The 21,050-nt window shown below is 41.0% G+C and overlaps 1 protein-coding gene across 1 annotated transcript in view; it reads right to left on the bottom strand.

Annotated features, from left to right (window-relative positions):
- The window catches only part of SGIP1 (SH3GL interacting endocytic adaptor 1), a 229,020-nt gene that overhangs the window by 103,431 nt on the left and 104,539 nt on the right, over positions 1-21,050 (bottom strand). The window contains exons 2-5 of the mRNA XM_062193383.1: positions 18,759-18,822; positions 12,652-12,676; positions 6,188-6,244; positions 564-618 (exon numbers count right to left, since the gene is read on the bottom strand). Coding sequence (XP_062049367.1) covers positions 564-618; positions 6,188-6,244; positions 12,652-12,676; positions 18,759-18,822 — 201 coding nt within the window. The remainder of the gene's footprint in view (positions 1-563; positions 619-6,187; positions 6,245-12,651; positions 12,677-18,758; positions 18,823-21,050) is intronic.

Below are 21,050 nucleotides of genomic sequence, written 5' to 3'. Positions count from 1 at the left end.
AAGAGGAAAGGACTGGGACTGGTTCACCCTTCCTCAGAGCATGATCGAGGAGAATGAACTCCAAGGAGCAATAGTTGTAATGCCCTACATTTTTGCAGCAGTTGTGACGTTACACTGTACTCACACAGACAAGCACACATGACTACAGGTATCTCAGAGAGAAGGACTACTTTATGGAGAATCTGTTATGAATTTAAACAGCTGCAGAGTGTGACATGCTTTGCCCAGAGAAAAACTACAGGAAGAGGACAGTGATGGCATTTTCCAGTCACTACAATGGCATTATCATGGCAAACTGTAGGCACAGCCAAGCACCTGCAAAATTTGCACAACTCCTTTTCAGTATATTTTTTCTCTTTCTTGTCTCTTTTCTAGAATAGACCAAAGCAATGCAACTGCTTGTTGGTGAGCACACTGTTATCTGTGCTTCTCATTTATCCTAATATAAGAATAAAATGATTTGAAGAGCCCAGGTTGTTTCATCACCTTGTAAAAGACTGAATTTATCTTATTGTTTCCTCAAAGAGAATAAAAGTCTGAGTAAAGAAATAAACAAAGGATATAGCCGGGTTCTTCAGGTCTGATGCTGTAGCCTTCTTCATCCAGCTCAGGTGAGTTCTATAAAATGCAAGATAAGTATACACATAAAATACACATAAAGCAATTACTATCCTGGCAGCGATCAAGGAATTAGTCATTTCCATAAAGAGTGTTCTATTTAAGCATGTGGACAAGTATCTTATTTTAGGAGGCTAAGCTCTTATGGAAGTGAATATTAAACAATGTATGTTTACATATTTACTCCTGGATACTTGAGAAGACCACTAGGAAAATAAATGAGGATTCAACTTTCAAGCATTCAAAGAGAATTTATCATGCAGTTTCTGTAAGCCAAAGATTGTGCTGAGTAAAATGAGGAATATGAAATACAAATCACGTGTCTCAGGAAAATGTATTTTAGTAGGCAAAAATTTAAAAATACATACAAAACACAAAACATCAGTGTTCAGTAGTAATTCACAGGAAGAGGAAATTAGCTTTGAAAGAATCAGCGAGTTCTGTAGGGTCTTTTTAATATAGCTGGAGAGGCTAGAGTCAGGGTCCTTTCCAGGCAGTGAAGTAGAACCTTGTACTGATACCCAAGGCAGGAATGGACACTGTATGATCCAGATGTGAAAAGAGAGAAGGAACAACAAAAATGACATGATTAAAAAAGAGGGAAATTAGACCATATGTGGAAATGTGCCAAGGGAACTTGGACTTGATATAGGTGATGCAGCTTCTCAGTGAGGGTGAAACATGCCGGAAGTAGAATGTTAGGGTGTTCTGGAATTCTGTTCCAGGATACATTGGGGGTAGGTGCAGAAAAATTGGTCAGAAAATCAACTTAAAATACATGCATCAATTCAGGCAAGATACACTCAGAATATAGATCAAATTGTTGGTGGCATGGGATGAATCAAGAACATATGGGGGCCAGCACTGTGGCACAGTGGGTTAACTCCCTGGCCTGAGGCGCCGGCATCCCATATGGGTGCTGGTTCGAGACCTGGCTGCTCCATTTCTGATCCAGCTCTCTGCTATGGCCTGGGAAAGCAGCAGAAGATGGCCCAAGTCCTTGGGCCCCTAAACCCACGTGCGAGACCTGGCTCCTGGCTTCTGATTGGTGCAGCTCTGGCTGTTGCGGCCTTTGGGGAGTGAACCATCGGATAGAAGATCTCTCTCTCTCTCTCTCTGCCTTTCCTCTCTCTGTGTAACTCTAACTTTCAAATAAATAAAATAAATCTTTAAAAAAAGAACATATGAAAAGATATCTTATCAGTTCTTAATAAGTCTTGGGAGACAGGAGTGGTAAATTTTAAGAATTTCAATGTTTTGAATCTCAAATCACGGGTGAATTCTGTTCCTCCTCGCTGAGCTAATTCTCTTAGCAGACAACTAACATTTTTATGAGAAAGGCAGGAAAGATTAGAAAAAGGCACTTTGAATTACTGAGATTATATTACTATAATTGAGTTCCTAAGATACGGTACTATAATCCACACTTTATCTAACTGACTTACATAACAACCACAAGGTGAACAGAATTGACTAAGGAGGAAACAGAGAAATCAGATACCATTTCTCAAGGAAATACTCCCAACACATTTCAGTCCCAGGCCTTTTCCCTCGGCATTTTGATGCTATACCTGATGTCTTAGATGCAAGGAAAATCAGGGGTTAAGAGTGACCTTGTTTGAAATCGACACTATAGGCCTGGCAATGAGAGAAGACAGAATTGGAGAGAGAGTTCTGGGAGTCATTGAAGCAAGAAAAATACTACAAACACAGAATACTGAATGCTTTTCTAAAAAATACATTTTTATTGGGGCCGGCGCTGAGGTGTAGCAGGTAAAACTGTGCCTGCAGTGCTGGCATCCCATAAAGGTGCCGGTTCAAGTCCCAGCTGCTTCACTTCCAATCCAGCTCTCTGCTATGGCCTGGGAAAGCAGTAGAAGATGGCCCAAGTCCTTGGGCCCCTGCACCCACATGGGAGACTCAGAAGAAGCTCCTGGCTCCTGGCTTCTGATCGGCACAGCTCCAGCTGTTGCGGCCATTTGAGGAGTGAACCAGTGGATGGAACACCTCTCTCTCACTTTGCCTCTCCTTCTCTGTGTAACTCTGACTTTCAAATAAATAAATATTTAAAAATATATGCATTATTATTTATTTTTTATATATAAGGTGTACAGCACAATGCTTTGATATATATGCAGATAGTGAAATGATTACTATAGTCAAAATTTTTATTTCTATTACCTTCCATAATTACCATGGGTGTGTGATGGTGGTGGTGCTAGAGAAACTAAAATCTGTTTTAACAAATTTTCAGTATATAATACAACATTATTAACCATAGTCCACATGCTGTATTTTAGATCTCTAGACTTATTTATCATACCACACTACAAATTTGCACTCCTTGACCTACTTTTTCCATTTCCTCTCCCACTGCCCCCTGCCCTGGTAATTACTATTCCACTATGTTTTCATATACCTGACTTATTTTAAGATTTATTTTATTTATTTTAAAGACAGGGTTACAGAGAGAGGTAGAGCCAGAGAGAGAGGTCTTCCATCCACTGGTTCACTCCCCAGATGGCAGCAATGGTCGGAGCTGAGCTGATCTGAAGTCAGGAGCCAGGAACTTCTTCCAGGTCTCCCACATGGATGCAGGGGCCCAAGGACTTCTTCTACTGTTTTCTCAGGCCATATCAGAGAGCTGGATCAGAAGTGGAGCAGCCGGGACTAGAACCGGCACTCATATGGGATGCCGGCACTTCAGGCCAGGGCTTTAACCTGCTGTGCCACAGCGTCAGCCCCATATCTGACATTTTTAAAAGATGGTCCAAGTTATTCAGCCCCTGCGACCCACATGGGAGAGCTGGATGGAGTTGCAGGCTTCTCGCTTTGGTGTGGCCCAACCCTGGCCAATGTCATTTGGAGAGTGAACCACCAGAGGGAAGATCAGTCTATCAGTCTGCATTTCAGATAAATAAATAACTCAAAAATTATCAGAATTCCTGCAACTCAACAACAGATAAACAACGTGATTAACAAAGGAGCAAAACAACTTGAATAGATAATTCTCCAAAGATGATATAATGGCCAAAAAGCATTTGAAAAGAAACTCAAACTCACAAATCATCAGGGAAATACAAATTAAAACCACATGAGATATCTCATACTCATCAAGATGACTGCTATTAGAAAAAAACAGAAAACAACAAATGTTGTTTAGGATGTTGAAAAACTGGAACACTCATGCACTGCTGGTTGGAATGTAAAAATGGTGCAGACAGAGCCATTATGGATAATGGTACGGAGGTTGCTAAAAATTAGAAGTAGGGGACTGGCTCTGTGGCATAATGAGCAAAGCTGCCTCCAGTGGCAACAGCATCCCATGTGGGCTCCAGTTTGATTTCTGGCTCTTCCATTTCCAATCCAGCTCACTGCTAATGCACCTGGGAAAGAAATAAAAGATGGCCCAAGTCCTTGGGCCCTTCCACCCATGTGGGAGACCCAGAAGAAGTTCCTGGCTTCTGGCTTTGGATCGACCCAGCTCCGGCCATTGTGGTCATTTGGAGAGTGTTCCTGCAGATGGGAGACCTTTCTCTCTGTCTCTCCCTCCCTCCCTCTCTCTCTCTCTGTAACTCTACTTCTCAGATAAATAAATAAAATCTTTTAAAATTTTTTTAAAAAATAGGAGGAAAGAAATAATTAAACTTAGAGAAGAAATAAACATAATTGACACAAAAAATGATACAAATGATCAGTGAATTTAAGAACTGGTTTCTTGAAAAAAAAAAAAAAAAACCAAAAGTAATAGATCATTGGCACAAGTAACCAAAAACAAGACAAGAAAAGGGAGAACACCCAAATTAATAAAATCAAACATGAAAAAGAAGATGTTAAAACAGATACTGCTGAAATAAAAATAATTATCAGGAATTACTATCAATAACTATATGCCAACAAATTGGAAAATTTAGAATGCATAGATTTTTGGACCCATACAATCTACCAAAATTGAATCATGAAAACCTAATTAGGCTAACAACCAAGACAGATACTGAGTCATTATTAAAGACCCTCCCAAGAAAGAAAAGCCCAGGACCAGATGGCTTCACTGCTGAATTCTACCATATTTTTATTTATTTCCAATTCTTCTCAAACTATTCAAAACAATTGAAGGGGAGGGAATCCTCCCAATCTCCTTCTATGAGGACAGCTTCACCTTAATTCCAAAATCAGGAAAAAGCTCAACAAAGAGAAAATTATAGACCAATAGCCCTGATGAACATAGATGCAAAAATCCTCAACAAAATACTAGCTAATTGAATCCAACAACAGATCAGAAATATCATTCACCCAAAGTGGGATTTATCCCAGGGATGCAGGGATGGTTTTTAAACATATGCAGACCAGTAAATGTGATATACCACATTAACACACAGTGGAGGATCGCCCAGGTCCTTGGGCCCTGCACCCACATGGGAGACCAGGAGGAAGCGCCTGGCTCCTGGCTTTGGATCGGCGCAGCGCACCGGCTGCAACGCGCTGGCCATAGCGGCCACTTGGGGGGGTGAACCAACAGAAAAAGGAAGACCTTTCTCTGTCTCTCTCTCTCTCTCACTGTCCAACTCTGCATGTCAAAACAAACAAACAAAAACAAAAAAACCAGGGGCCATGTCCTTCCTGAGGCTTTCGTTTCCAGACCAGGATGACATAATCTATTTAGAATTAAATCTTGGGGCCGATGCTGTGGTGCAGCGGGTTAAAGCTCCAGCCTGCAGCACTGGCATCCCATATGGGCACAGGTTTGAGTTCTGGCTGCTCCACTTCCAATCCAGCTCCCTGTTAATGCACCTGGGAAAGTAGTGGAAGATGGTCCAAGTACTTGGGCCTCTGCACTCATGTGAGAGACTTGGAAGCATCTCCTGGCTTCCTGCTTCGGCCTGGCCCAGCCCGGGTGGTTGTGGCCATTTAGGCAGTGAACCAGTGGAGGGAAGATCTCTCTCTCTCCCCCTGTCTCTACCTCTCTCTGTAACTCTGCCTTTCAAATAAATAAAATAAATCTTAAAAAAAAAAGAATAAAATCTTTCTTATTACTTAGAGAAACTGGGGTCCAATGCATAATCACAATTGCAGTTCCCACATGATCTGATTAGTTTTTAGGACTGAACCAATTTGGTGGAAGTTGTATTTCATTTAGGCACTCATATGTTGGGCAGCGACAGCCTTAGGTTGATTTCTGTGTTAGTTGGGAATGAGCAATTTTCACACTCCTTGTTTGCTGAGAGAACACCATTCTTGTACTCATGTAAGAGAAGCATTTTGTTTGAACATACACAGGCTAAGCTGGTTGCTGAAGCCAGTGAATCCTTGCCACAATGATACAAGGTAACTACTGACTTCACTTTTTTTCTGGCCAGCAAAGAACTCTTCCGAATCCCCACACAGTTGATTCATGGAGGGCCTGGGTTTTTAACTCAGGTCTGACAAATTCCAGTGCTGTTAACTTCTACCACATCCTAAACATGCCAGGCACTTCCTAGTGAAAGAGTGTTTCACTTGTTTCTACCTCCATTCATTTTTTTAAAATTGTGCAATACTTAGTAAAGAAAAATAATCTTGTGATACTCACATATCTTTCCCAATCAATTTCTGCATAGAATCCATTTGGCGCCCCATTGCTTTTCTTCTGTAATAGATTTGAAAATAAATTTAGAAGGGAAATATTTGAATTAAACCAAGAACACTTAACTCATCTTTATTTAGTAAGAGCTATCAAAATCCAGCAGGGAAGGACAAATTAGAGCAGCCTATTCAGGAACACATCGATGAATGTTAAATTTAGCTGCCACAACACTACATGGAAGAGTGTGCACACTTATTCCACAGAGGACTGTAGGACTCCTGGGCATAGGGATACTAACAGCTGTTCAAAGGTTATTCAGTTTACTAAAGAATTATCAGCACCTACAGTATAATTTAATCCTCTAGATCTTCAGGGGATATAATCTTGTATATTTTAAGTGGAAACACTTTGACATCTATGCTGCTCTTATTTAGAATTCGTTCCAATTCAGAAGTACTGATCCCCATCATTAACTAATCTTTTACATTTCTTTCACTGACTCATTTTATTTCTAACCAGATCCTTGGTCAAATATAAAGGAAGTAAGCTCGAAACTAGTTAATTCAGTTCCTAATTATTAAAAATTATGTTTTTCTGTTCAAATGAATTTTCTTATCAAATTACTAAATAAAATTGGGGATTCATTGGACTTCTCACATCCACGTGATCTATGCCTCCTGTCACTGCACACAGATTGTGTGTCAGCATTCCTCAGTCTCTGGATTATTTTAGAGTTCTATTTTGGCCCCTAGTATAACCATGACATACAGTCACAAGCACTTGAGCAAGGATGTGGTATCCTAACATGAAAATTGCTCAGATTCTCTACTTGTAGTGAGCAAAGGACACAAACACGCATCAGGTTGGTAATGGAGTGTCCATCCAATAACATTCCTGTGTTCAGCACATACAGCAATGGTACCACACTGAGCAGTAGCGGATCTCAGAACATGGCAAGCCCATTGGTGATGCACAAAGCTCAAGGACAGGACTTCCAATTTTGCAATCACAAAGACCACTTGAACTACCATGTAAGCAGTTAATACCCAATAAGACAAAAATGGTGGAGAGGTAAGCTTTAGACACCCCAGAACAGCCATCATTGTTGACGAACACTTCCTGAATGTTGACTGGGCATTCCAAGAACTAGCAGTGGCATAGGGTACACAGTATGCAAGGAACAGATTAACTTGCTCTTGTCCTCTCTCTTAGATACCTCCATTGCACGGGAATTTGCAAATATAAGAAGAACCCTGCCATGTTTCCACAGACAGGAACATAGTGTCTGTGCCCAACTCCTTTTGTGTCCTGCTCCTGATAAAGATCATTTGTACTCAGGCTACAACATTTTAGTCTTCTCTAGAATTTCCTTCACTGCACCAATTTTTAGTGACAATCTCTCTACTTTGAACAAAGATCTTTGTAAAAACCTGCCATATCAAACCTGCATGTGTGCCTTATGAAATTACTATTGAGACTTGGTCCACTAAACAATCTGCCACTTAAAAAACAAAAACAAAAACAAAAACTCTTCCCCCTAGGAATCAGTGTGGTTCTTAATTTGCTTTTTGCCAAATTCGATTTCTTTTAAATCAGTGTGCTTGTATATGACTTTACACACACAAATTCGTTTTCAGAATGCATTGATAATAAATAGGTTCAATATAAACAATTTGTAGCAATAGAAAATCAAATGGATTAAGCTGATTCCAGACAAGCAAACTCACAAGTTCTGTCATCAGCATGATACTGCTATCAACATACCTTTTAGTTCTTAAACAATTCCTTAATACAAAGGATTATTGTCTAAAAACCAAAGAGATTAGGTGAATTACTATGTTTGAAATTTTCAAAGGCTATAGTTTGCTTCCATGACAATTTAATCTCCATAACTAAAGCCCATGAAAACTAAGATAGTTTATATGTTCAGATGAACAAATTATACACTTTTTTGTTCTTGACAACATACATCCAACATTGTGGATAAAGCAGTTTCTGAATTCCTAGATCTGAGCTGAATGAAGATTTCTGTTTCCATGGAAACCAAGGGAAGATTGAGGTGAGGAAAAAGCAGAATCTATAAAAAGGGATTTTCTTTCAAAATAGGAATTTTTTGGGAAACAAATACTAAACACAAACAACAAATCATAAAATACATTCTTTTTGCCAATATTTACACACACATACACACACATATAAACGCACACACGCACTTGACTTTATTAGAAGAACTGACAATTTAGTTTCATGCTAATGGACTTTTAGAGATATTTTTGATTTCACAAGAGAAAATTATCAAGTTAAATTCAGGCCAGAGCCTGGCTAGAATTCTTCTGGTCAAATTCCAAGAAAAAACTCCTCATTGTTCAGCCATTGAGCAAGAAATACTAAGATGCTCATGGTGGTGGTAATCCTGAAATAATGGCTCTGTTAGTTTTCAAACAGAAAACTTTGATGAGGAAGCAATGGAAAAGGTTAGTTAAGTGAAGAAACATCACTTAAAAACTAAGCCTGGCAGTGAAAACAATATCAGTTATGTATTAACATACAAGGAGTGATTTTCCTCTTGGAGCTGTAGTTATACACTCTTTTACTTCTTTCTTTTCTGTATTTTTTTAAAAAAGTCTACACTTAGCATAAGCACATAATTTGAGTATATGCTTGTTATTTAAAAATACTTGAGACTCCCAGCAATATTAATCATGTTTAAATAGGTGTTTTACTTTGCTTAAGCTTATTATCTGTTATCAGGTAATTTGATAGACTAAATCATTGCGTAAAATAACAAATGTTTTCAATTGTACCCTCATCACAGTTCTCAATTTCTATTGTGATTACCCTTTTCTGAGGTCAGCTCATGTCCACATAGTGATCCTTGGGTGAGAAGTGTTAAAGATACAGGACGCACTGCCTAAATAGCACCCTTTATCCACCAAGGACCTGACTCACTTTGTATATAATTCTATAGAACAGCACCATCCAATAGAACTGTCTGGGAAGCTAGTTCTATCTGTGAACAGCCCAATATTGTAGTCATTAGCCTTGAGTAGCTATGGAGTAACTGATATGTGGCAAGTGCAAGGGAGCAACTGATTTTGAATTAAGCAGCCAATGGTGGCTATCATATTGGACAACACACCTACAGTTATTGCATAGCCTAGACTAGAATCAGCATTGATATTATTGAGATAGTGCTATCCTAACAAATGACATAGTAATGTTTATATTTACATTTACCATAATCCTTTAGAAATTTGAATCCTGGTATTTTGCTTCAGAATATGAATCATGTATCTTTTATGCCTGATCCCTCTTTAAGGGAATGCTTGGTCTATATTGTTGATTTAAAAACTGACCTAGGGTGATCAAGAAGTATTTTGGAAATACCCAAGAAAGAGTCTTCTAAAGTGAAACAGTAAAAGCTACTGTGTTTTCCAAATTTCAAGTTGGGCTTTTACTCACTGTTTCTACAACCCCTTGGAAATTTTAAACTAAAATCTGTTTCCTTACCGAAACTTTTTTTCCTCCTTCACGCGCACATTCTGCTTTGTAATTGTAGGGTGGTTCATGTGGGCTGGGCTGCTGGAATTGATTGTTTTCATGTAGAAAAAAGTTGTTAAAGGATCTGTTTGTTCTTCAAGACACATATAAAGAATCACATGGAGTCAACAAACATACCATAGAAGAAACAATTTCTAGGCCAAATTGTCCGGCCTACCAATTGTGGCAGGGTTTTAAGTAGAGTAGACCTTGGGGCCCATAATGAGGCTCTATTCAGCAGGCCAGTTTGGTTAGGTGAGGAGTAGGAGGGGAAAGGAAGATAAGTCCCAATCACTAGGGACTATGCGATTGTAATCCTCATCAGTGAGCACTTCGTTCACGAGCAGAAAACAGACACAAGGACACACAAGAAGAGACTGAATAAATATTGGTGTAGAATTTCTAATCAAACTATGAGAAGCTTAGCTCTTCCAATCTTCACCTGGATTAGAGGCTTTCTGAGGGTCACCCATGCACACAGCACACAGAGCTGACGATTCCATACCTGCACGCTTTCCTGTACACCTGCTCAGGATGCACAGAAATCTCACAGCAAGAACCATGACACCGAGGCCGCAGTTCAGGTGTGGAGGGAAATCAGAACAGCTCAGGGAAAAGCTAAGTGTACCCTGTGAACGCTAGAGATTAGTGTAGCCTGTGCAAGTTAGCATCTGGGTGAGACTGTGTTGCCACACACAGCTGCCTGAAGTCTCAGGCGTGAAGACGGACAGCGCTGCCAGGGATGGATACCTTCAGGTCCTGGAGCAAGGCCACCCCCCTCCCTACTCGCAGGCTTGCCATGAAGCCTCTGTAGGGTAAATCTCAGCAGCATTGCCAGAGATGGGCTTTGTTGGATTCTGAAAGGTTCAGATGAAAGCTTTTGTGTAGCCCCTGGGTTTACCAATAGCTTATACCCACTAGGTGTGTAGACCACAATGAGCAGTTTATGGAACCACATAGTTTCAACTTCAGCAACTGAAATCGGAAGCTATATCAGCCAAATAAAGTGGACTGGGTCCTCAGACACAAAGTCTTAAAGAACTCAGCCTGAGTTTGAAGAAAAGTGAAGTTGAGGCCTCTAAAGATTGAATGCAAATTGATACCTGGGCCCAAACAGCATTGATTTTCAAAATTTGGTGACTGTATGAGAGGAGAAAACTTGGAGAACATTTCCAAACTAGCGGTGGTTAACAATTCCCACTGTCTCATGAAGCTATGCATCCTGTGTGTGAATATGCATTTATTTTGAATAACACAGAACAGGTCTGCGATATTTCCTGAGAAATCAAAATTCAATAATGCCTCATTCCTAAGAATCATGATGAGTGATATTAATTGCATGTCCATTATGTAACAAAGAGGACAGAACTACTAATACACAAATTCATTTGGCTTGGAATGGAGGAGATACAGGAGGGCTCAGGGAACTCGGGTCTGCAGCTCTGACCCTGGGCAGATGGTGCCCAGGAGGACTGCTGGGGCTCAGGGATACAGCACACATTCACTGCTGCTTGTTAGACACTGGCTGCTGCACTAGGTTATGCGGTGCCTCTCTTACCAGAGGCTGCAAGTGGTGCTCCCCAGAACAGAGAACAACGAGGTAGCAGTGGAACCTCTCAGACAATGAGCGGGGTGTCGGGAGAAAAGAAACAAAGGACAAGACTGAGAGCGGCAGAGGGAGAGAAGGAAGAAACAGTCGGGAGGAGCAAGGGCAGGAAGCAGAGCAGCTAACAGAGCCTTGCGAAGGCTGGAATGGCAGGGACAGGAGAATGCACGCAGGGCGCCAAGCCAGCAGCAAAGAGAAGACACAGAAGCAGAGAGTACCTGAGACAGAGTTAAGGAGAGGGCTCTGAGCCAGAAGCAAGAGGTGAGGAGAAGCTGCGTCTTCTGGATCTTTTTTTTCCCCTGCTGAATAGAGCCTTGATTATAGTGTTACCCAATGTCTGATAAATTTCAGTCTATTCTCTTCACATTTCATAGCTAGAACCACATGAATGCAAAAGGCACCCCCAGTCAAGTGTGGGAGAACAACTCTTGCTAGAGCTGCAATGAACACCCCAGTTTAGGTCTAATAATTTTATAAAGGGTGATCTTTGGGAAAAATATATTTTTAATCACAGCTTTATTTTAGTTCCCACTCCAGCCCAATGAGCCTAATGTGAGTCTCCCCCTCATTTTTTTTTTTTTCAGTAACAGCTGTTCTTTTGAACCTTCTGAATAGGCGTCTGATTTAGATTTGAAGAAAGTCATTTTAGAAGTTGGTGCAGAATCCCAAAAACACAACTCAGATAGATGTAAGCCCATGCTCCCAAAACTTGCTCAACAGCAAGAAATCTGGCAGCCGGCAAGGAGTCAGAGTGACTCTGAAATCTAAACCCAGGGGACACATTTTCCTCCTTCGGGCTTTCATTCAGGCATAAGTGGTTTTAAGACCATTCCCTCCTTTTGAATTTAATATAGAAAATACATCTGCGGTGCAAGCTCAAAAGGGGAAGAGCGTCTCTCAGTTTTATTGGATCTCGGCTCCATCATGACTTTGTGGCCTCTGTTGGAGAAAACCATCCTCACATAACGAGCTTTTACATCGTTAAATGAGGAATGAAATAACAGCGGACAGTAGCAGCCTCTGCACACACTGCCTGGTGCTTGACCCACATCTTGATGGCTTGCTTGCCTACTCCGGCCGAGGGTTGCAGGTGATGGCAATAAATAGGCCTAACTTGACCAAGGCTACATTTCTGTTCCATGCAATGACTAGGGAAAATTACAACAGTGAGTGGTCTGAAAAGCCATTCAAGCCATTTTTTTCCCCTATGGGGGAAAAAAAGAAAGAAAAAAAGGAAAAAGAAAAAGAAATGGGGCTTTATGAAATTTAAACATAGCCTATATTATAGTGCAAAGCCACTAAAAGTGGTCATTTAAATACTTACAATTCCATCTCTATCTGGTGAACCTCTGTAACAAAAAGAAATTGGTAGCTATTATGAAAATGAATCATTCTTGCTCCACAGACTGAAGTACAACAATAAGAGTGATTAACCACCACCCTCGCCCTCCCCATGTTCCCACCACAGTAAACCTGGCTAGTTAACACAAATCAGAACAAATTGGCTGAGTGATGTCTGAGTGTGGGGTATGTGTATGTTTGTGTGGAGGGGAATTCTCTTCAAAAACAGGTGCAAGAGGCATAAGTTGATGGCACGGGGCTTGGTTCATTTTTGAGAGGACAGTTCATTCAAGAATCTGCAGTCTAGCTGGCTCCATTTAAAACCACCACAAGGCATAGAAATCAATTTTCTCTCATCTTTTCCCCTGTGAGTGGTCCTGAATTGCATCCTGTAAGGTGAAACTTCTGGGCTACTTTTCAGATCATCTTTAGAACCTGTGCCTTCCTTGACATTTCTCTCTTCACCTCTCGTCCCATTCTGGAAATGGAGATGAAAATGGAGGGCATCATTTTGCTGCCTGGCCCCCTGTGATGGCTGTTAGCCAGGCTTGCCATTCTGTGGTAAACACTTTGGCGTGGTGCTTAGGGGCAAATCTCTGATATAGGATGAATCTGGGTGTCCAGACTTTGTCACCTCATGGTCCTGTGACACTGAATGTATTACTCTATCTCTTGGATCCAATTTGAATAAGGTAAAGTACATAATGGACTCAGAATAATTTCTGACACATATTAAGAATTTAAATTATAATTCTTCTCTCTTCCATGATGTCTCTTCGCTTGGATCACACAACTGCCCATTTAAAGCCATAGTGGGCCTTAGAGCAATGTGGAAGAGGGATTACTGTTACTCTGGGAAACTGAACTGGAGGATCAGAGGAGAAGGAAGCAAAAGGGTAGTCATCATCCACTTGTAAATTCTGACTTTCATTCACTCTATAGGAGCTAAAATAATTATATCATTAGAAAGGACCAGATTTACGTTTGAAAGAAAATCTTAAGTGCTTGAGATGGACTGTGGTATCTAAAAGACATTGATGGGTTTGGAATAAAGAGGAGGTAGCACCAGGTAAGGAATTTTTTTTTTTTTTTGACAGGCAGAGTGGATAGTGAGAGAGAGAGACAGAGAGAAAGGTCTTCCTTTTTGCCATTGGTTCACCCTCCAATGGCCACTGTGGCCAGCACATTGCGCTGATTCGAAGCCAGGAGCCAGGTGCTTCTCCTGGTCTCCCATGCGGGTGCAGGGCCCAAGGACTTGGGCCATCCTCCACTGCCTTCCCAGGCCATAGCAGAGAGCTGGCCTGGAAGAGGGGCAACCGGGATAGAATCCGGCGCCCCAACCGGAACTAGAACCTGGTGTGCCAGCGCCGCAAGGCGAAGGATTAGCCTGTTAAGCCACGGCGCCGGCCAAAATTCTTTTTTTTCTGTATAGGGTGGGACCAAGAGCAAGGGGAGGAGGAGAGAGATACAGAGAGACAGAACACACACACACACACACAGAAAGAGAGAGAGAGAGAGAGAGGCAGAGATAGCGAGAGAGACAGAGAAATGTAGAGCTTTGTTGAGGCATTACCTGGGCTCCAAGATGTGGTTCCCCTCCCCCACAAATACGCCTTTAAAATGAACAGAATATTCCACTTGAATTACCAAACACTTCACTAAGTGTTTCATTTTTTACACAGCAAATTCATGATGCAAAGATAAATCAGCAAGACAGGAGCTGGGGAAGAGAGGACTCAGATTTTGAAAGACTCTGGGGGTTGACAAAAATCTTGGCATCTTCGGACACTCCTTGGGCATGGGAATGAAGTGATTCAAATAAATTTTCACTAAAATAGGAGGATGAGGAAAATCTCAGCTGATAAAACCTACAGATAATCGAGCAAGCACTGTGTGTCAATAATGAGCTAGGCACTTGGCTAGGCAATGATAAAACTAATAAAGAAGACTGGCTCATCATAGACAGAATGAGGTAGGCAAGTGCATCCACTGAGTCACCATGGCCATAGTAAGCACTAGCAGGAAAGCACAGAGGGCGAGGACCAACCCAGTTTCATGGAAATCAAATCTTTATAACAAAAATTAGGAGCATTTCTTATCAGGACTTCGGCCTCTCCTACAGGACTGAGAAGAGAGGTGGTGGTATCAGTTTCGGGTAGAATATTCAGAGGCACTGATCCTTGTGGGATGCCTTTGGGGACAGCAAGCTTTAGATGTGAAGAAGAGATGGAGATGGGCCCAGCTGTGGCGTTGCCCGCAGTTGGTTCAGGTACAAGGGCCTGTCAAGAGGGACTCTTAGGGGGAGGCCATGTGATCTCATGTCTGTTGCAGTTCTCAAAATGCCCTTTCAAAATTTTTAGTCAGAAAAACGGAAATTGTGCATAACAGCATTGGCGCCCTATTCCCATCCCTTATCTTATCTATCAGTGGAAATAGGGCTGGTGCTTTCTTATAAGGAGACAGTGCACACAGCAGCTAAGAGCACTGTGTTTCGTGCTAGACTACTTAGGTGTAACCAATGTGGATTTCCTAAATGCAGAAGTATGAGCAAGTTACTTCACCCCTGTGTGTGTCTCAGTTCCCTCATGTATCAATAACCATGATAATAGCACGTACCCCATGGGGCTATTAGAAGATCCAGTGAATTAATTTAAGAGCCTGCAACAGTGCCTAGCCCATAGTAAATACTCATTATATGAAATCTGGAATAATAATTACTATATAATCTGCCCTAGCATGGGGAGTGTAGAGATTTTAGCAGCTCAGACACCTGGGTATGTGTTCTAAATTCTTACCCCAGTACCCTCCTATGAAGACTTACATTTTGTTTTAAAATAATTTTTTTTTTCTATTCAATGGCAGCTCCATTCTATTTACTGATTTCTGTTTTAAAACGGATCATCCACTCTGGACCTTCCACTTTTTAAAGTTTCAAGTTCGTCTTGTAACCGTTGCCTTTTCTGTTTTACTCTTCTGTTTGTCTGGATTATAATTGTACCCATCAACACTTTTTGTTCTGGATGATACAAGTAAAGGCACCCGGTTCTGGACTGGAATCCTGCCTCTAAGTCCCATTTTCTGGGTGGCCTTCAGCAAGTTACTTAACTCCTTTTGGCACTGATCTCTCATCTCTAAATTTGAGATATTACTTCTAGCTTTATTGAATTACTGAGAGGATTAAAAAGGATATCATTGCAATAAATATCCTGCACGGGGCCTGCCACTTAGCACAGCCGATCTCTCTTCCTCTCCATCAGGCACTCCACTGATGATCAAATCAGGAAGCTCTGGTCCTAACCCCGCCCTCCAGCTATGAGGTTCAGTCAGCTGAAGCTGGCCTGGCAGCTACCCTAACTGGTTGCTTAGCAACTCTGAGCTGGTTGCAACAGCTCTGAAACGGGTTTGCATCGACAAGGTTTCAATGAGCTCAGATGAACATAAGCATCACCCAGAGCTGAAGGGACAGCAAATTGTCAGAGCATTTTCCTGACCCCTTTGCATTTATGATTTTTTTTTCCAAGAATGATATGTGATCCAATTAGAGAGTGGTGGCTCCTGAAAAGCAAAGGCTTCTACTCCACAGCTTATTCTTTGACCATCACTGATGGGCCAATCTACAGCTAGCTTGTGATAATGTGAGTATTATTCTGGGCCTCTCACGTGATAAGAAATTAAGCTTGGGATTCTGTAAACAAATGTCTCCCTGGGGTCCCTCACAGAGTTCCCAGGCATCTCCCTAAGGCTACAAGGAAGAACTCACTTATTTTCGTAGCTTTGGAAATGAGGGTAGAAGAGCAGAGTTTTGGTCACATGTAAAAGAGCTCTGCTTGCCCTGGGGAGGTTGTCTAACCTCCTTCCTCTTTGGAGAGAGCCTTTTTTGGTCTGTCTTTATTCACACACCAGAACTCTCTAGGGCACAGTCTGTTGCAGACACTGTCTTCATAGGAAAACAGACTTGGTTTCTGCTAATGTGTTCCCCAAGAAGCATGCAATAGTGTCCCACAAAACACACGCAATGCAGGTGTTCCCAGCTGTTGCTGACAGATTGACAGGTACGGGGTCTGGTCCTTTGGGAAAATTAGATTCCATCTAATCCAATGTAAACTTTTATTTCTGCAGATGACGACACTGAGGCCCAATGGCAAAGGAGAGTATAATTCCCAAGCCCACGAGCTGTGGGCGGCACTGAGCCTGGAACGTCCCAACACTAATGCAGGGACCATCCTCATTCTGGGAGGAGCATGTTTCAAACATGGCCATGCAAACTGTATAATCCTTAGGAAAAGATTCCTAACTCAGTCCTTTAGAAAATCTTCAGGCCTGCAGTCAATGCAGTTTTCATAAAATATGCCCCAAAAGAGAAGGCACAAAGAATATCTAAGAACAAAAGAGCTTAAGACTTAATATTTGGCATGTAGACAAAAAGATAAATTTCTCCCCAGTCCTTCAGGCTCACTGGTTTAAAATCCCACAGGGCTTTGAGGAACCACTACCTAAGGATGGAAGCCCAGCACCTGAGCCAGGCCCCCAGTTTTTCCAGCTTTGCCTGCCATCATAACCTTTCTGTGCAGCTCCCACACAAACTGGCCCATTTGTCTTGTCCCAAGTGCCTACGGCACTTTTCCACCCATCTGCTTTTGCTTTTGTTGTTCCCTGGCACAAAACACTTCTCCTCATCTCCTTGAAGGCCAAACTCAAGGATCCTCCTGCCTAGAGGCATCCCTGATCATCAGTACAAATAGGAGCTTCCTCACTCCCAAACGCACATGAACTTCAAATTGCTTGTGGGACTTTATTACATATTATCTTACATTGGCAATAAAAAGAGCACTAGCAACTGCTTTTACTGAGCACTTAGTGAATACCAAGTACCATACTAGACATTGTGAGCATGTTTTCTCATTTATTAAAATGTCTTTCTATGAAAGATCTTTCCATTAGTGTAGAAGATATTTTATTCCAAGAATTATAAACTCTTGAAGCACAAGGACATGCTTAGCACTTTGAGATGAAAGTTGTGTATCAAAAAAGGTACACAATGAAAAGGTTAAGATACACATGGCCATCTTCATGTTCACCTGTGCCAAAACAGCTAACTAATTTTCTCATTTTCTTACATTTTTTAAGGATTCTGGTCAACACAGGGATTATTGGCTCCACTCTGATATATAAGGGGTCTCTAACAAGTCAATGGAAAATGCATATTATGGAAAACCTACAAGTGGGTTTCGTTCATCTACCACCACAATAAACTTAATTCCATTTTTTCCACAGACTTTATGAATAGCCTCATCCAATAAACCACCTCAGATCTGCATTTCCACCTGGTCATAAGCAGCTGTGGCTGAGCAGCGGTACCATCCTTACTCTGGGCATGAGGAGAATCCCAAGTTTCTGGCCAGCTGATTCATATATTTTAAGTTATCTGCCTGGCTCAAAAACACTCCTGAGATTTTGTGTCAGAGCCAAATATTTCTGAAGGAAAATGCAACATGAAAAAATAAGTGGAATGAAACTGTGGTGTCATTAGACATTTTCAAGGATCTATTAGTGTCCACAGGCAATTCTCTCAGACGTGATCATTTAAGCATGTAAAAGCATCCTCGTGGTTGTTTCTGGAATTGGTTTCTATACACCCAAATAGCCAAGTCATTCCTATGACTTCTGTTGGTTGATTGACAATTCTGCTTGCCATCTCTAGTAAGAGCTTTGGGATCTTATTTGTCTACATTTCTGTTTCTGGCTAGATCTCATTTCCCTAAACAAGTGTTTTGTTGTCTAGGAGCCACCCAAGATGTGGAAATGAATGCTTTTCATCTCCCACAAAAGTATACTTTCTGTCATACTCTCTGTCCCCCAAGACTGCTGAGATGTGTGGCTATCAGAGAGTAAAATCATACGATTGAAAAGTTCACTTTTGTATTACAAATCTATGAACTGTTTATGCTGAACAGCACGTTTACCCAGAAATGGGGAGAGAAGCAGAAAATTACACAATACTCAAGGAAACTCTGCAGTGGTATTCAAGTGACTATGACAACAGCTTCCGCAAATAGTTTGCTTTAGAAGGCAAATTTTTAAAGTACGTACGTAGAATCAGTGTCCTTTTCTTTCTTCCGTATTCCAAAGGCCTTCCTTGTACGTTTTTTCAATCCTGTGGGAAAACAGCAAAGGGTCAAAGAAATTTATGAACAGCATTCAAGTGAACATACATTGAAAGTTGCAACACAGCTCTTGAACTTTAATGTTCCGAAAGTTTCTTTGATTCTATGTCTTTGTATGTGTGTTTGCATGTGCGTATGACTCATTATTACACTTTACAACTGATATTGATCCAGGACTTGGCACTGTGAGTTCTTTGCACCGCAAGCAACATATGATGTATGACTCTGGAGACGACGGCAAGGTTTTCTTAGAGTACAGTAATTCATCACCCAAGCTGGGGCTCTGCCAAGAAGGCAAGTCACAGACTCATAGGAACAGCCATTTCCAGGTTGGATATATTCTTGAGACTGAGATAATACCAAGATGCAGATCATGTGAACCATCCCAACAGAGCTGCACTGAGGTGACACATCCACGTGTCCCATGTTCCCACCTCACCCTTGTCTGCCTCTTCAACTCTGTGGCTAGGCAGGATGATCCACCACTATGTGAGCATACCCAAACCCTGGTACTCTGGATCTCTTTCTTGCCTGGTCCTCACCCCTGATTTAGAATTTCAATTCATCTTTAAGGCTAGGCCAAATTCCCCCTCCTCTATGAGGGCTTCTCGATCCTAGTGACAGACAGTGTCTCTTCAGCGTATCTCCCAAATGTTGCTTTTATATGTATTATGATGTATCAAACAGTACCACTTACTGGTTCCTATCTCAGTTCCTCTGATAGACAGTGAGCCTCTAATAGGATAGAGGCCAAGGCTCCCTATTTGTATGTCCCCTTCACCTCATACAGATACCAGATATCATTTGTTGACTTAAGATATCTCCCAGGAAGAGGCCTTCTGGCAAGAGGAGAGTAAGAAGACCTGTTTCTTCCATCATGATGGGCCATGCCCAGTCTTGATTCTCCCATTCACATCCTGACAAGGCTCTGGGTTTTCTATTTCCTCTATGTTCCATAGTTACTTATGCACATTGCTTGTGAATCTTCTGTTAGGGAGTTTGCATCGACTATACTAAAGGCCCATGTATTCAAAACCTTAAATTTGTTGCTAATAGTTTGGAAAGTCTTCCTGAAAACCTGGAGCTAGAAAAGCCACTGGTATTTCTGGATTTGTTTGGCATTACCAGGTGGAACAAAGGGGAAAACGCGGGCAGAATTAGTGATTTGATGCCACCTTCTTCCAAAACATGTGAGTCAGCCCAAACTGCTCAGATTATCTGAGTCATCCATTATCTGCCACTTAGTGTGCTACACAAACACAATCTCCAAACTGTTTCTGTTCAGTCTAATTTTGCATTTTAATAGTCATTCCATTTAAGATGTTTAGCTCTTTAAAATGTCAATGTTGGTTTAAAGGAAAAAAATACTCCTCCCACACAAAACTTTTCTCTGCTACCCTCTACATGAGAAGTTTATCAGAAAACTTATTGACATTTAAAGCTACCCACCCCCAATATTTATGAACACCTTACTCTTTTCATTTGTAATTTTGCCTGCTAAGAGCTTTCTTTATTTTCATCTATAATTACTTTATTCTTTTATAGGGATAAAATATCATAGTTACATAATCATCATTTTCTTCCTATAATTTTTCTTAGATTTCAAGTTTCTTAAGTGTTTTTTGTACATTTCAAATTTATCTTTGAATTCACCATGAATGCTATGTTAACCATTCCACTACTGGTTTTATAAGATTATAAAGTCAAAACTACTATTATCTTTTGTTTTCAAGTGCTTTGCTTCCTGTAACTCTACCCATGAGGTAAGAGATAGCATACCCTATCAAGTACATCAGAAATACACACAAATTCCAATAATTTTTTAGTAAATTTGGAGCCAAACAAGCAAGAGTAGTTTTCCACAGACCTGGCCCTGATTTTGACCTTGAAATCTGGATAATAGCCAACATGAACTGAGTCATTAATGCTGTGAGTTGTCGATTCTCCAATAAAAAGTGCACTGGATGAGGAGTTAGGAGGCGGAGAGTCCATCTACAGCACCATTTCTCATCATGTATTTTAATACAAGTTAGATTTTCTCAGTTTCAATCTGTCAGTGAATAATGAATCAGCTGGTTGTAAAAAATGCAAGAATTTACATACCTCCACACAATGGCAGGCAAATCTGTAGCTTCAGTTCTACTGAAAGCCATGTTTCCAATACATGGAATCGACTTACATGTGGAACACAAATAGGAATGTAAAAAATACATGAAAT

Source organism: Lepus europaeus, chromosome 5 (assembly GCF_033115175.1).
Source record: "Lepus europaeus isolate LE1 chromosome 5, mLepTim1.pri, whole genome shotgun sequence".
NCBI lineage: Eukaryota > Metazoa > Chordata > Mammalia > Lagomorpha > Leporidae > Lepus > Lepus europaeus.
This window is presented reverse-complemented; position numbering and strand designations above follow the sequence as displayed.